Genomic DNA, 16695 nt, shown 5'->3' on the forward strand with positions numbered 1-16695 from the left:
GCCAGCCTCTGCATTTTGTATCTGTCCCAGCCCCAGCAGATGAAGCCGACTTCTGTGGCTTAGGAGGGAGTGTTGGCTTCAAGCAGGGCTGCCCATCATGAGTTTACAGATCTGTCTGAGAGTTCTAGTTGTTTCCTTACAGATTTGTCTTGAGTAGAATGTACCAGAATTCAAAATTTGTATCTTACAGACCTATCTCAGGCCCATGCAAATAATTATGAAACCAGTGCTTTTCACCAGAAATTAGTCCCCTACCTAGTACTGGGAGCTGAACCCACTTGACCACTGAGCTACATCTCCAGCCCTTTTTATTTTTCATTTTGAATCACTTAGTTGTACAACCTGGCCTCAGAATTAGTCTTCTTGCCTGCATTCTGAGTAGTTGCAATTACAGGTGTGTACCACCCTCCGTCCCAGCAAACAATCATTAATCTTAATTTCAGTTTAAAAATAGACTGGGCATGGTGGCACATGCCCATATTCCCAGTACTCAGTACTCAGGAGGCTGAGGCAGGAGCATTGCTGGAGTTTAAGGCCAGCCTGGGCTGCACAGGACCAGCTCAGCTATATAGTAACACCCTGTCTCGAAAGGCCAGAATAAATGATTAAATTGTTTATTTCGGAATGATAGTAAGTCCAGAACAAGACCATGGTTTTGTTATGGTTTCTGGAAGAGTTTTGTTTTTTCATAGTCATGCATGGTGCTAGTGAAAAGCTTTCAGTTCTGGTTTGGGTGTCCCAGGAGTCACGTGCAGGATGAATTGAGGAACAAACGGCATGTGATTCTCTCAGAGGCGTGCAGTGATCAGCTCCCCCCTGGCGGTGAAGTCATGCTCTCGATTTGCTCCTGAAGCCCCTGTGGGATGCTGGTGGACAAAGTTACCTGAACTCTTGATTTGTGACAATGGGCTTTCGGACTGAAGTGTTGTTCCTTATGGAGTTTTATCAGAGAAGCGGAGAGGTCAAAAGAGCATGGTTAACTTCTGTTTGCCGTCTTATGTTAAGCCTGGCATCCAGCTTTCAAAAAAAAACCTGAAAAGTCACCCACACGTACAGGCCAAAAGCCACCTGGTTAGGTGCTTCCTGTGCAGCCAGCCTTCTGCTGGACCAATGATTTTTAAACCCTAACCTTAGGCTCCTTCTAAACTCTTGGGGAAAAAAAGGATAGGAGATGTAGCTCAGTGGGAAGGGGACATGGACAAGACCCAGGTTTGATCAACCAAAAAACCATACTTTCTGGGCTGGAAAGGGGTAGTGCACACTTGTAATCCCAGCCCTCAGTAAGCTGAGGCAGGAGGAAGGCCAGCCTCCGGCTACATAGCAAGATCCAGTCTCAAAAAAATCTTTTGTATTGCAAACATACACTGAAAGTAAAAATTCATTTAATATGAATAATTATGAAAATGCCTTCTATGGCAAAGACATACTTTAGTGAGAGGACTGATGACCTTTTTTAATGCTGCAAACTTTTTTTTGTGGCTGTATGTATCAAACCCAGGCAGTCCACCTCTTAAGTTACAGCTTTTTTTGTTTTTACAATACTTGAGATTTAGCCCAGGGCCTCTGCACTGAGCCCTAGGCTCAAGCCTTCCCCCCCCCCCCCAATTCTGAGATAGGGTCTTATGCAGTCCCCAAGTTGCCCAGGGTGGACTCAAATTTTGTCATCCTGCCTTAGCCTCCTATGGTGCAAGAATTACAGGTGTGTGCTATCTCACCCAGCTTAGTTTTCGGAGGATTTTTTTGTTTACTTTCAGTGTATGTTTGCAATACAAAGTTAACCCTGTTTTGGTGAGTTGGACTGTATTATGATTTTAAAATTGTATGATGCCCTCTTTCCCCCACCAAAAGACTGTAGACCAGCATTTACTTCTTTTGGTGCCAGGGTGGTAAGCACGTGCCCAACCACTGAGGGAAACTCCAACCCCAGAACTTCTAAGGTAATTGCACTCTGTGTTCTTACTCCAACACCGCAGTGGAGCAAAATACTTCTGTTCTCTTAGAATGGCTTTGACAACCCTGAGACGCTTCTTTTTAACACCGTGACTGCCGTTTCCCTGCTGCTGTCACAGAGTAGCCGCTGATCCTGAGCAGCGCCCAGTGAGGTTTCTGGCTTAGCACCAGCACTTGCTACTCTGCCAGTGACTAAGTTGGTACTAAAGCTTCAAGAAGAGGCAGCTTAGGGTGGCCATCTACCACCATCCAAGATAAGTAGGAGCCGGTCATCTCCAAACATGTTTTATTACCCGTGTCACTTTAGGAGGCCTGCAGAGCCAGCTGCCACATCGCAGAGACCACAGTGGGCAACAGTGGAAAAGAGCAGCTGAATTCACCTCCTCAAGGCCAAGGACCATCTGTTCCCTCTTGCCCTGGGCGGCCGCAGCACCCTGTGCTTCACGATCCCAGTTACGCAGGTCAGCTTTCTGCAGCGTGATGGCATCAGGCCCTGCTGTCTGGTGCTAGCTGGCAAATGTGCAGGAGTTCAGCTGGTTTCTCAGTGGTGACTTGGGGACAGCCGTAAAGCTCTGATTGCACTTGTCCGAGGGCCGCTGTAAGCCAGGCTGGCCCATGTCAGCACACAGAATGTCCTAGGGTGGCAGACACTCAAACTCTCGTATCAGCTTCTGTCTCCTAGCTTTAAAGTTCATTTTGTTTTGTTTTGGTTGGGTGTTTTTTTTTTTTTTTTTGGTACCAGGGGTTGAACTCATGACCTTGTACTTGCCAGGCAGGGACTTACACCAACTGAGCTAAATCCCCAGCTTTTTTAAAAGTTCATTTTCACATCTTGGCTATGACAAGGACGTAGCTTGAGGCTTTCAGATATCCCTCACTTGTCCTTTAATATCCCTCACTTGTCCTTTAGTTTCAGCCCCCCACCTTTAAATCAGTTTCTACCTACTCTCAAGTTTTTGCATCTTTATTTCACATGAGCAATTTTTTCATTGCCTGGAGCATCTGCGAAGGTTCACCCAGAAAATTAGGATTTTTGCTTCAACAAATGCATACTTACAGCTGTCTCTGTAAAGTGCACACGGATAATTTATTTTATACCATGGCTCTGAGCTATCATTAAATTCACATACTGTTTTGAAAATGTCAGTGGAGTAGAATGGGGGACTGAGGATTAAACCCAGGGTCTTGCACCTCAGCTACATCCCCAGCCCTTTTACATTTTAAGAAAGCAGAGCTGGACATGGTAGTGCACACCTATAATTGCAGCACTTGCAAGGCAGAGGCAGGAGGATCGCTGCAAGTTGGAGGCCTACCTGGGCTACATAGGTCAAATCTGAACAGCATAGCGAGACCCTGGGGGTGGGGGTAGAAATCACTCAAAGGACAACTGAATTATCAGGAAGGAAAGTAGGAAAATGCTGTACTTTTACCTGAACTAAATGACAAATAGGAACTTGTACAACTCACACGATTCCAAAGCATGAATCAGAAATTATACTTCCACACCAGGCTATAATTCCAGCACTCAGGAGGCTGAGGCAGGAGGATCATCACAAATTCAAGGCCAGCGTGAACTACTATTGCAAGACCAGTGTCAGTATTTCGAGCTATACCCATCTCATCTAGTGCCTGTTCCCTGCGTCCTGCAGCTGTGCAAACGGTACGCACATCATCATCAGGAGTCCTCGGAAACCTTCCAGGTAGCGGCACGGGGCTGGCTTTCCTGGGTTCTCTCTAATTCCTTTATCGTTAGTGGAAAACTTGCAAAAGAAAAAGCATTAGGACCAGGTTTTACCCTGAGATGAAAGTGAAATGGGGGCCAGGGATTTAGCTCAGCAGCATAAGGCCTGCCTTGCAAGGGCAAGGTCATGAGTTCGATGCCCAGTACCAAAAAAAGAACAGAAAGTGAAGTGGGAGAATGTGTGAATCTGAGACCCTGTGTGTGCCTCGGGAAAACAGGCAGCCTTCTAAAGGGTTGCTGCCTGAGGAGTGGGGGGCACAGGGGTGCACAGACCTCCATTTCTGGGGAAGTTCTGAAGAATCCCAATTGTCTGACAGGGTTTAAGAGACTAGTCTTTTCCCATTGCAATCAAGTGTTTCTGTTTCTCAGGTAAAATGGTAACATCCTGTCAGATATAATGGGTTTGAAGGAAGCATCCATTTACCCATACGGGTAGACAGAACTCCTTCAAGTTTCAGCAAAATAAACCACCAGGCAGGAGACATCTAATTATATCCAACTGCTGAGGGGAAGGTTATTTCCATCCAAAAAGCACTTGTGGTGCGCACAGGGTTCTGAGTGAACTGGCCAACCCCCTCCTCTCCCCCACAGAGGGCCCTGAGGCCTAGCAAACACACTGCTTCTTCAGGGGCAAAGAGCGGTTTGAGTTTAATAGCTAAGAAATGATAATATTTAAAAATGAACTCCTCAAAAGAAAGTAACAAAAGCAAACTCCTAAAAACTGAAAAACCAACTGCTATGAAGTAAAACAAATGTTAAATAACTAAATTTTTAAAAAAATCAAAGATTTTATTGGATAAAGGTTACACAACATTCAACATTGAACTCTGAGCATACTTAGGATGAGAAACAATTTTTGTCATTCAAGTCTACAAAATGAAATAGGCTCGTGAAGATTTGAAGTACAGACAAAAGGTAGCATGAAGCAAAGCTTAAATATTAAGCAACTAAAGCAACAGAAGTAAAATTGTAATGTGGTAGGCCTAGATTTTTAAATACCAAGTTTCATTTTTAAAAAATGAATACATGGTTTGCAACGAAACACCTCTGAGAATTTGCCATGAGGAAAAATAGATATTTAAAACCTGATCTCTCCCAGTTCTTTTGTCTTTATACTATTATTTCTCAGTTTCTTCCATCACTCTACACAAATAAAGAATTCTAAAGCTTAATGTAAAATTTCAACCTGCAGTCCATGTGTGGTGTCACCATGGCTTGGGAGTTATGGAGTTCTTGAAGTGAGCCCGAAAGGTACTGCTGGTGCCAGGCGTCGGGAGGGCACCCCATAGTACAAACCATGCTCACAGCTCCCTGCTGCTGGAGTTCCTGAGCGGACGGTTTCCAAGCTGACAAAATACATCTATGTACTTCATGATAGAGTTTTCCAAAAGACTATTTTAGAATGCAGTCAGGCCTTTTTTTTTTTAAGCTACTTGCTGTGTAATTACAATTGACATCAGGCTCACTAGACTCAAGGCTGCTTGCTTGCTTGAGTTGTAAAACATGTCACAGTCAGCTACAGTAAGTGGTCTGAAACTCTCACCCTGAACCTGGTTAATCCTGAGCACAGGGCTGTCAGGTAACTCCACACCTGCACTGGATGATCGTGGAGAGTCTGAACACCAGAGCCAAGTGTTTTGTTACCTGTTTTGTTGCTTCAAAGGAATTCTGTAGTTTTTCATTTTTTGGCATTTTTTTTGTTTTTTGTAATAAGTAATCAATATGGAATTTTCTGGTTTAAAAAATAAATCAGTATTGCCACTAAAAAACTTCAGTTTTATTATTAAAAGTACGGCACCATCAAATATAAAATGCCTTAAAAATGTACTAGTAACAGGTCCATCTGGTTTTCTTGTGTTTTCTCTGTTCATTAAAAAAGAAAAATTACAGTTTCCCACAATATGTATTTAGCAAAGGTAAGAAAAAGCAGGTCTAGTAAGAATTCTTGTTCGATGCACAAAAAGTACAGGCTGTCGGTACTGACGCCGGGGGCCAAGTCTCCCAGACACCCAGGCGGGTTCTCGCACTTAGCAGGAAGGGCTCGCTGTGGAGAGAAAGGTCACCAGGCATCTCTGCGGCCGCCGCCTTTTCTGAACACGGCACATCAGTAGGGACAGACGATGGGGAAGCTCTTCCAGCTCAGTAGGATTAAGAACTTGCTCCTGGAGTATACATTTTCGCTCCAAGATCAACACTAGCCTATTCACTTGGAGTCAAAATATGAAAGCTAAGAATGTAGTTATGAAAATGTGCACAAAATGTTAAATACTAGTGGCAAATAAATACATCTTAATATGTTCTAACAAGCAAACATATATTCAAGATAATACAGCCCTGCTTTATCAAACAAACAGAAGAGCCAGATCGGGTGTGTGGAGGGCTGGGCACTGGCATCCTTTCAGCAGGACGGAGGGTAATGCTGTGCCGGCGAGACAGCACACGCAGGCTGGGCCTCAGCGGCTATTGCTGTTGCACAGGAGACCATCTGGGAAATGCCTTCACTCCTGGCTCAACTGCTGGACAGGCCGATTTAAATACAAGAGATACTTCCACGCTTCTGCACCTTCTGTGCCTTTTAGGTGTGTCCAAATTGTACTGCAATAATTTCACATTCAAAAGAAGTTCCATCAGGGATTCTTGACCTGTTACTCAAGTTTGTTCTCATCTGTGTGTGCGTGTCACTTTGCACCTCGCCTCAACCATTGCGAAAGTTTATTTCATATAACATAGGCCCTAGTACCTTTTCTCTGGTTTAGTAAGGTTTGCGAGTGCCCCTTGACAGACTGTTAGTTTAATCACTGCCTTAACATCTCTCTCCTAGTACAGCTTTAAAAATCTCCGATTTCATTCAGTCCCGATGTGCTGTTGCTCTGTCACTGTGGTACAGGTCCATGAAACCAGCAGGCTGCTAATGTCTCTGTGCTGAAATATAGTAAACAAAAGGGAGAAAATGGAGTTAAACCCAGGTCATTAAAGGAGGAAAAAGGTAGTCCTTGCTGTTTAAGTTAAGCCCCACACAGCCTGTGGGATCACACTTGATTTTTTCTTTTAAATCAATTAAACTAAAAGGCAGCTTACTGCCATTCTAAACCAACAAAACCATTTATTTCTGAAGTAAAACTGGCCAATAAAAGTGAAATGGCTATCACTTTCACATCTGAGTCTTTAAATAGCTACTTAGGAATATCTTCCTAATAACTAGGGAATTTTAATTCTGTCCTTTGTTTTCACTTCCTTTTTTTTTCTTCCCCCTCTTTTGTGAGACAAGGTTTTTGCTAAGTAGTCCAGGCTGTCCTTGAACTTGTGATCTTCCTGCCTCTGCTTCCGAAATGCTGGGGTGACCTGTGCGTGTCACAATGCCCAGCATCTTGCATCAGCTGTTCTTTCGGTGCCACCATAAGTCAGGTAGATGGTCTGGCCTGCAAGGAAACACCACTTCCTGGAGCACGGCTGGTCTGTGATCTCGCTTCTTTTTTCGTTTTGCTGGGGTTTGGCTTGCTTTGGTTTTCTGAGACAGGATTTCACTATGTGGTCCTAGAAGGCTTGAATTCTTGGTGACCCTCCTACCCCAGCTTCTCGAGTGCTGGGGTTACAGAAGCAGCACCAGGCCCGACTACCCTGGAATTTTAGGAAGCAAATGTGTATACAGAACCAGCTGTGTAAAAGTCAGCCACAGACCATAGTCTATACTGCATAACAAAAAAAAGCGGGGCGTGGAGGTGGCTCTCCTGGGACAGTGATGCGCAGGCACTGCACAGCAGCAGCCAGCAAGAACGCTATCTGGGTAGAGCCCCGCTCACACTGCTCAGACGGACCGCGGCGTCCCTTGTTGACCAGGTCCAGCAAACCTGGTCGTCGGCACAACGCTCTTCACTGTGCTTCCAACAAAAAGCAGACTCTGGGCACACACTGCCCGCTAGCACGATCGCAGCACCCCGTATCAGCAACCCTCCGTTACACCTCTCACTTTGGGACCCTAACTACAAGCACAAGCTTAAATTCCAAAAGGAGTGATCCAGAAAAACATAAGGGGGTTCTGGTCAAATCCATTTGTAAACCAAAGACACAGCATCAGTGGGATGAGCACACACAAAACAACGGGATGCAAAAAAGAAGACAGCAAACACCACCCCATCGTTCCCCATACTTAACTTTCAGACATCCCAGGTCTTTCCTGGACTCGACAGAACCCTTGACTTCACGTTAACTGCCCAGCGCTGCCGCACTGCGTTCACTTCCTGGATTAAGGCCTATGACATCCCTCGGAACAGTACAGTGAAAAATGACTTCAGTGGCACAAGCGCCTGCCTGGCAAGTACAAGGTCTGAGTTCAATTCCCAGTACCAGAAAAAAAGAAAAGAAAGAATACAGACTCTCGCCATAAAGGCACACACATCAACGTGAAAAGTAAGTACAGAAAAAGGATAATTCACACTTTTAATACTGGGTTTTGAGAAAAGTTTCCACTTTCTAAAAGTAAAATATTGAACTAATATGATTGCAGTGCTAATCAATTTAGACTTACGTAGAACTTTAGAAGCAAATGTTTCCATTTGATGAACTGAAGGAGAAAAAAAGACCAATACCATTATATTACACCAATACCAATAGCATTCATTTCCTCCTATTTATCACTCTAAACTGTAATGAGGCCTTTTCAGTTGGAGATCAGAACAGGAAAGCCAAGTATGAGATGCACACAAAACCAAGAGCACTATTCCCTCAAGAGATCACCTTCCGGAAGCTACCGCCCTATCCAGATGAAGCCAGCCACAGCCTCTTCTGTCCCACACAAACACCCCCTACCACAGGGGAAAGGTTAAATACTTCCTTCTTTTATTAAAGAAGCAATACAGATTGCTAGTTCAAAAGGAGTGTAACAACAGAATCCCTGAGTCTTTCCCAAACCTATGCAGGAGTCTAACATAAGCCTTTTAAGGATTATCAAAGCAGTCTATTTTTAAAAATGTGCTTAAAGAAATAAATTTGAAATGCATTTCGATATTATCTTTTACCACCCTCTGGAACCTTACATTAATGGCAATGTTTTGAGATTAACTCAGTAGGAATACATGAAATAAATACCTGTGTACTCTTCCATACCGTGATGACTAGGTTCACAAACTCAGCTCTCACAATGCAGGTCGCAAACCGAACTGGATGAGAACCAAATCAAATTTCCTCATCAGATCAACTCTCAAGCTAACCATTCACTTTGATTTGATTCTCATTCAACTCGGTTTGCAACCAGAATTGTGGAAAGAGTAAAGTCCGTGAGCCAAGGTGCCACTGTATTCTCATATACACATAAAAAGTAACAACTACAAAGTGAGAGCATATAAAAGTGAAGAAGAATTTAAACAGTGAACAGACAAAGCCGTGTCTGACTTCCGTGCAGACCAGCTGCAGTGCTCAGCTTCCTCCACCTAGGAAACACTGCCTTTTGGTCACGGACACTCACAAGCAGCTCCTCCTTGGCAACACAGCAGGCAGTGCCACTGAAACGTGCTTTCTTTGTAACACTTTATCACCTCGTGATGCACAGCCAGCTACCAAGGTCAAGAAAAACGAGAGAAAAAGGAGAGCACGCTTGCAAGGCTAGCCTCGTCTACTCCAGGCACGACTGAGTGATGACAGATGCCCGCTGCACTGCGTGGCAGGGCTTAAAAAGACAGACCTGCCCGTCTCACTGTTAACTTCACTGCTCCCAGTCTGAATCCACAGTGGTCTGTCAGACACTGCAAGGGAGCAGCAGGACTCGTCACTGTCTGATGTAATAGCTGCCATTTGTTGAGACCTATGGTAGAAAAAACCAAGTTAACAAAATAGAGCAGTCATTTGAGTTCTTTCTAACCCATTTTTTTAAAAAAAGTAATTTAAAAATAAGAGCAAACTTCGGGAGACGTTTTATGAGTTTATTGTGGGTAACTCGAGGGCTCTGCGGCTGGATAAGCCCCAGTACTAGAGACCAAGAGCCGCGTGGCACCAGCATGGCCAGGAGAGGGCGTGCTTTGGCCCAAGTCAGATCAGCTACAAAATGCCAGCGGCCCACCAAGATGCCCTCGACAAGCTTACAGGCAGAAAGGGAAATTCAATAATATAGCTGTTGGCTATGCATACAACTCAGTGGCACAGTGCCTGCCTGGCAAGCATGAGGTCCTCAGTTTGAATCCCAGTACAAAAGTAATAATAGTTAGTAATGTAGTTTTTACAAAGGGAAGTTAAATGTATTAACTATAACTCATAGCAAGCACGCCTAAGAAAAAAGGAATCTGAAGGTAGAACAGAATTTATCTTTTAAAGAACTCTCCTCTAAATAAAACCGTTGTTTCAACAACCAATTTATTTTTATTTATCATTTTGTACTGGGGATTGAACTCACGACTGCATGTGCGCCGGCAGTGCCTGGCAGCCTACCCAGATACACCTGGGGCAGTACAGTACTACTCAGATCACTGCCTTTTATGACTGGCCAAAACATTTAAACAAGACAGGCAGATGGGAGCCCCGGGGAGCACAGCGCAGGGGAATCGCCCTTCCACTGAACTAAATCCCCGGCACAACCACCACTCTAAAGGATCTGCTTTTTGATTTTCAGCAAGCTGAGTGAAAAAGATGCAGCAAACAATGATCTCTCATCGCATGCTACACACCTGCAGCCCCAACAGTGCCATGGAGACACACATGCCAGTCCCGGCTCTTGGCCCTGGGCAGTGGCTCCTGCGCAAATGCGTGAGCTAAGCTTCCCCTCCAGGCTTCCAGGCCTAGGGATTTCCCACCGTACAGGATATCCATTAAGAAGAGCAGGGAGTCCTGGCATGACGCAGGGAACAGAGGGACAGCCTATGAAAAGGTGCAGTTTCCTGGAAGTCACTTATTTGGTTCTTTCAGAGAAAGCACAAGTAAGAAGCAGCGCTATTCTGTGGAGGCTGCAGAGCGCCAAAGGCACAGGTCAGGCCAGGGCAAGTCAGTACCAGGCCTCCTCTGCAGGTGGATGAAGGGAAACAGGAGGTCCTGTGCTCGGTGCAAAGCCCAGCATGAAAAACCAAGATTGTTCACCTGCACCTACTATTTCACCAAGCACTCAACACCCACTGCCTTACTGAGTACACTACAGAACATTTACAAGGAAGAGACGGACACACAGGATCAGGTTACGCCAGACATTCTGCTTTTCCAACCTCAGTGCCACTGCTCTGCCCAGGTATTCTTGTTCCAGGCAAAGCACACACAGTTCTTCCCAGCATGTCAGGACTCAGATACAAGACATGCCTTTTCCAGTTAAATGTCCTGCTAAAAATGTGGCAGAAACCCTGCGTTTACAGTCAACCACATCTCAAAAATGAGCCATCAGGAAGTGACGACACTCTGAGAACCCAGCCTGCCACACACAGATCAAGGCCTTGACATGTCAGGTGCTTCCCTGGTGTGAAGCAGAAACAACAGCCTACCCAAATACACCTGGGGCAGTACAGTACTACTCAGATCACTGCCTTTTATGACTGGCCAAAACATTTAAAACAAGACAGGCAGATGGGAGCCCCGGGGAGCACAGCTCGGGGGAATCCAGAGCAGCTTCCAGAGCAGCTCTGCTGTTCCAGCCTCTGTCCAGGTCTCCCTCAGGAACTCGGCCCCTGCAGCCCGCACCAGGTGCCAGCTTGGTCCTCTCTGGTCCCCAAGGCACCCCCACCCTCCTCACAAGCCGATGGCACTTTGTACTGTGCCAGGCTCTGCACTTTTGAGGGTACATGAGAGCTCTACATGGCACCAATTAGATGCACATGCAAAAGCTGGCCCAGCTTTCTGCCGCTCTAGTTTGGCTTGTTTTTGTCTTTGTGGTCCTGGGGATTGCACCCAGGACCTTCACCCTGAGCTACACTCCCAGAGATTTCTTGAGAGGGGAATCTCACTAAGTTGTTACCCTGTATATGGGCTGGTAGTCTCAAATGTTGGTCCTCTTGCCTCAGCCTCCCAGACTGCTGGGGTCACAGATGTGCACCTCCAGGCCTGGCTGAAATGTTATCATGAGGTGAATATGGTGTTAATAATCAGTTTCCCTTCACCATAAATAATCCCCCTGACATCCAACCCAGTTACCCTTCACAAGAGCCAGTGAAAACCACTGAATTCACACCACTTCTAGGTAGCTGTGAATAATTAGTGTGGTTATCAGAATAATCACACTATAATACTAAAACCTAAATAATTCCTTTCATTTACACTGAGTCCGTGTTCCAAAAAGATATCGAGCTGTCCGAGTGAGATTCCTCTGCTGTACACACAGGGGCAGCAGTGATACCAGGCATGTACACAGTCTGTGCCAAGCACACCAGCGACCTCCACCAGTGACTCCAAGGAGGGACTGTCACCCTCCAGTTCCCAGGTGGCAACACCCAGGTGACCTGCCGGAGATCACAACGTTGCTAATTGGCAGATCCAGGGCAGGCTCGGGCGCTAGGCCAGCTGACTCAGAGCTTGTGCTTTAAACCACCGGCCTCAAGTCAAAGAATGGCTCTACCCTGAGAAGAGCCTGCCGGCAAGAGGCGCAGACCTGCAATGCTGGCGAGGTGACCTCCCACAAGCTCCCCCCAGTGCTGGGGAGGGACCCAGGGCCTTCACACTGAACTACATCCCAGATGCTTTGGGTCCGCTAAGTCACTAAGTGGCCCAAGCCGGGCTCAAATGCGTGAGCCTCCTGCCTCAGCTTCCCAGAGTGCCCTGCATTAGGTATCCACTTTGATCTTTTGATATTGAACTGGGTGATGCCTTCACATTTCTACGGAGACAATCCAGAAAACCAGAAACTGTTTTACCTGAGGAAGAAATTGTACTTTTTTTTTTTTTTTTTTTTTTCCTTTTTCCTTTTTTATCAGTACCGAGGATCGAACTCACGACTGCCTGCTTGCAAGACAGGTGCTTATGCCACTGAGCTAAATCCCCAGCCCCCAGCCCTTTATTTTTAAGCCAGGATCTTGCTAATTTGTTAAACTGCCCAGGCTGGGCTTAAAGCTGCAGTCCTCCTGCCTCAGCCTCCCAGAGTTCTGGACCTACAGACCCAGGCCACCAACATGGGCTTTCAGTTGGTTTTAAGTGAATCTCTGTGCTGACAGAAGTAAGCAAGGGATACAGAAGGCTACAAAATTATCTTAAAAGAAAAAAGCCCTTACTAAAACTTGCTGTGCTTTTTTTTTTTTTTTTTCCATTTTCAAGGAAAGGGAAAAATGTGTAACCACAAAAGCCGATAATGTCAGTGATGAAAAATTTGGCTTCCCTTCCAAATACTGACACCAGCCTAAAAAAAAATGGAGTTTTATTCATGGTTTTTGGTTAAGACTCAGGCTTCTGAGGAATATGAGGAGGAAACTGCCATTCTTGCATTCTTAGGATGATGAAGGGAAAATGTTACACAAATGACCAAAATAAGACCTTACAAAATTATCAGGACCTTGAACAAAAGTACCCAATTCCTGTTTAAACCAAGTTTTAAGACTGGTCTGTAAAGGCTGGTCCGAAGGTAGTGAGTTATCTCAATTGATTGTTCACAGTCAGTACCGATTGAACTCCTTGTTCTACTCTTTCCCCCCTTCTCACTACTGCACTTGACTAGTCTTAAAAAAAAAAAAAAAAAAAAAAGACTGGTCTGTATGTAACGTCGAACTTCTATAAAACGGTTACAAGAAAAAATGCGCTCAAAGGAAAAGGTCCCGAGTCAGGCAACAAGCCCTGCATGCCGTTCTAGTCTCTTGCCTGAAAAACGAACGCAGGATGCAGAAATTTATAGGGTCCAAGGGCACAGTATCTCTTTATCCTTTTAATCATTCATAGAAAAAATGTAAATTCAGCAAGGAAATGCTTCAGGAAGGAATGAGAATTTGAATTGAGGAATAAAGCGAGCAGTGAGGAAGCAGCACTGTCAGCCCCTGCTCTGGGAGCAAAGGCAGGAGGGTCCCCGGGTCAAGCCCAGTCTAGGCAACTGAGTAAGACCTTGCCTCAGAATAAATTAGCAAGGGGCTGGGGATGCAGCTCATTGCAAAGCCTTGGGGTCAGTCCCCAGTACAAAAAAAGCGGGGGTGGATTTCAAGTACATAGCACAACTCTGATGGAATGGAAAGAACTCGAATTTTAGCTAGTAACTTAATTTTAGTACTAATATAATTTAAATGGTTTCTCTACTCATAAAATCGTCTAAAATACTGTTTTAATTATTGGAATGAATAGTTTTCTGGCGATTTTTTGTTTTGTTTTTTGAGACAGTGTCTCACTGTGTAGTTCAGACTGGCCTTGAATTCACTTTGTAGCTCAAGCTGGCGTCAAACTTGCAGCCATCCCCCTGCCTCGGCCTCCCGAATGCTAGGATTACAGGCGTGCCCTACCACGGCTGTGGAAGGGAATAGCTCTAACTACAACCTACCCTTGGTAAATACAATTACATAAATCATCTCAAAATTTTACCAATGGGCAGTTCTAGTTCTTAAAAATGGACCTGTAGGTCTGGGGGTTTAGCGCAGAGGCATTAATCACCTGCCTGGCAAGCACAAGGTCATGAGTTGGATCCCAGTACAAAAAAAAAAAAAAAGAACCTGTAATCCCAGTACTGGAGGCTAAAGCACGAATTACTGCCAGAGCTCAGGGCCAGCTGGAAATACAAAGCTAAACCCTGTCTCAAATAAACAAAACAAACAAATAAAAATGGAGATCCATTAGCACTGTGGGCAACGTTTCTGCTGTGTACAGGAGTCCTGCCTGGAGGGCAGGCACTGCACATAGCTTGGTCCAGCCAACTGCTGGAGAAAGCAAGCACTACTGTGACTTACCCCCCAAACACTTCCTACAACAGCATAGCAATTTAAAAGACGCTATCAAAAACAGATTACACAAAGCTGTGTGTGCAGCGCTTGCCTGTAATCCCAGCACTCCAGAGGCTGAGACAGGAGGCTCACCAGGAGTTGCAGGCCAGCCTGGGCTACCCAGAGAGCTCAAGACCAGCCTGAATTACACATGGTGAGACCTTGTCTCGAAAAAATTAAAACAAGTAAAATCACATTTAAGGACAATAGCACCCTTTCTAAGGCTACACCAATTTGGCTGAGTAGGAATATAGTAAGCACACGTGAGCTGTGAGGCAGAACCCCAAGCGGCCCTGGAGCTGAAGCTCACAACCTGGTCATGAATGAAGCCTCGCTCTCTCTTCCCCGGCAGAACTGAGTCCCGTGTCACCAGTGTCCATGTGGGACAGTGAGCCGCTGGGACTTCACAACATCAAAGCCAAAAATGAAGCTGCCCCAACCCAGGAGCTGAGTCTTCCCTCTCTCCCCTCACTGGAGACCATCACTGGATTTGCGGTACTATCCATTCATTCACTGAACAAAACTCCTTCAGTGAGGACACCTACAGTTTTGTTTTTTGAGACTGGCCTGAAACTCACTATGGAACCCATGCTGGCCTCCAACTCCTGGTGACCTTCCTGCCTCAGCTTGCAGTGCTAGGATTACAGGCCAGATTCTACTGTCAACTTTTCTAGACATTTGCCAAATGCAGTATTTTACAATTTAGAAACTCCTCAGAAATCACAGTACACACTGTATATTCTCTGCACAGTGTCTCCCATTCACATCTCTCTACTACACATTTTCCCATGGAACCCACTTAGGACCTGACTCCAGCCTTGGGATACTGCGGCAGGACAATCTAAAGTTTGAGGCCAGCCTCAACTACACAGGGCAGTCGATCTCAAAGAAACAAAAAACACTCACTCACTAGGGCAGGCAGGGACACGTGTCAGTTCCTGCAGAGACCGCAGTCTAGTCAATCACACACTACCCACTCACGCCTCTAAGCTTTGGCTTGCACGTCTGTCAATCAATAAAGGATGCCCCTTACAAATGACCAGTCAGCCTCCTGCTCTGCGACTTGTAGAACATTAAAAAGGAAAAATACTCTGATGTTTTAAATTTCTGGTTATTTCTGTAAGTACCATTGTTAGCATTCACAGCTGGCTCTTCCCTGGTTTCTCTCTGCTCCTTTGTGGTACTCTCTCTTTTGACCTCAGACCTTGTCTATGCAAACAGAGCCTTTTGTCATTCTGGAGAAACAAAAGTGGCCAGTTACAAGCTGGCTATCACCACCTGTAGCAGACACTGGACAAACTCACCCAGCTAAGAAACTTCTATGTAAAACTTTGGCGGAGCGGCGAGTGTTGAACCCAGGACCTCTGCACTGAGTTAACCTCCCCGGCTCTTTTTTTGTTGTTCTGTTTTGTTTTCATTCAGGGTCTTGATAACTGGTTATGTGAGCTTGAGCTCAAACCTTCAATCCTTCGGCCTCAGCGACCCTGCACCACCATAACACCAGCTCGAATACGCCTGTTAACCTAAGGCTACTATATCAGGGTATAGAAGATGTTTCAATATTAGAATTTTTAAGACTTGTCCTCCTATTGAAATTTCAGTGAAATATGCCAGACTACAAGTTCAAATGGACCGATCATTTGACAAAATTAGATCAAGTAAACTTGTGATTCTGCTTCAGACTTTTCGAAGGTGTGGACTACAAAACTGAGTATTTTTGTATACCACAATCATGACTTTGTCCTTTTCTTTCTTCCTTTTCCCTTGACTTCTGAAAAAAATCCATTACAATTTATGCCATAAAAAGCGCATTTGCCCAAGAACCTGACTATTAGCAATATCCACTTTCAAAACCAGTATCTTCTCACCCAGATTACACAAAGCCTGAGCATTCTGATTTTCAAATCTTTCTGAACTTTAGATTTCAAACTTTCAAAAACACTTAAATGAGCAAATTCATTAACTTAAAACATTCAGAAAATCTTTGATAATCTCCCTTCTAATCCCTCCATCATGATGGGAACTTTTTTCAACCTATAATAAAGAAATTTAAAATAGTTGTTTCTGTTTGCAGGAAAGAAATATGTTCTATAAAAGTGAAACATCTTTGTAAAAACTGTGTGTTTTAGAATCAAAAAGCATTGACTGAGTTCTCCA

The 16695-nt window shown here is 44.9% G+C and overlaps 1 protein-coding gene across 4 annotated transcripts in view; it reads right to left on the reverse strand.

Moving 5' to 3' along the window:
• Positions 1-4459: 4459 nt before the first annotated feature.
• The window catches only part of Pwwp2a (PWWP domain containing 2A), a 38286-nt gene continuing 26050 nt past the window's right edge, over positions 4460-16695 (reverse strand). For 2 of the 4 annotated variants that reach the window (XM_063230732.1, XM_063230733.1), the window contains 2 exons: positions 9369-9488; positions 4460-6613 (listed from right to left, as the gene is read on the reverse strand). In XM_063230732.1, coding sequence (XP_063086802.1) covers positions 6600-6613; positions 9369-9488 — 134 coding nt within the window. In that variant the 3' untranslated portion in view covers positions 4460-6599. The remainder of the gene's footprint in view (positions 6614-9368; positions 9489-16695) is intronic. The other 2 variants (XM_063230731.1, XM_063230734.1) reach the window with 1 other exon arrangement.

Source organism: Cavia porcellus, unplaced genomic scaffold (assembly GCF_034190915.1).
Source record: "Cavia porcellus strain 051 isolate PalLab524CR breed Dunkin Hartley unplaced genomic scaffold, mCavPor4.1 scaffold_19, whole genome shotgun sequence".
NCBI classification, from domain to species: Eukaryota; Metazoa; Chordata; class Mammalia; order Rodentia; family Caviidae; genus Cavia; species Cavia porcellus.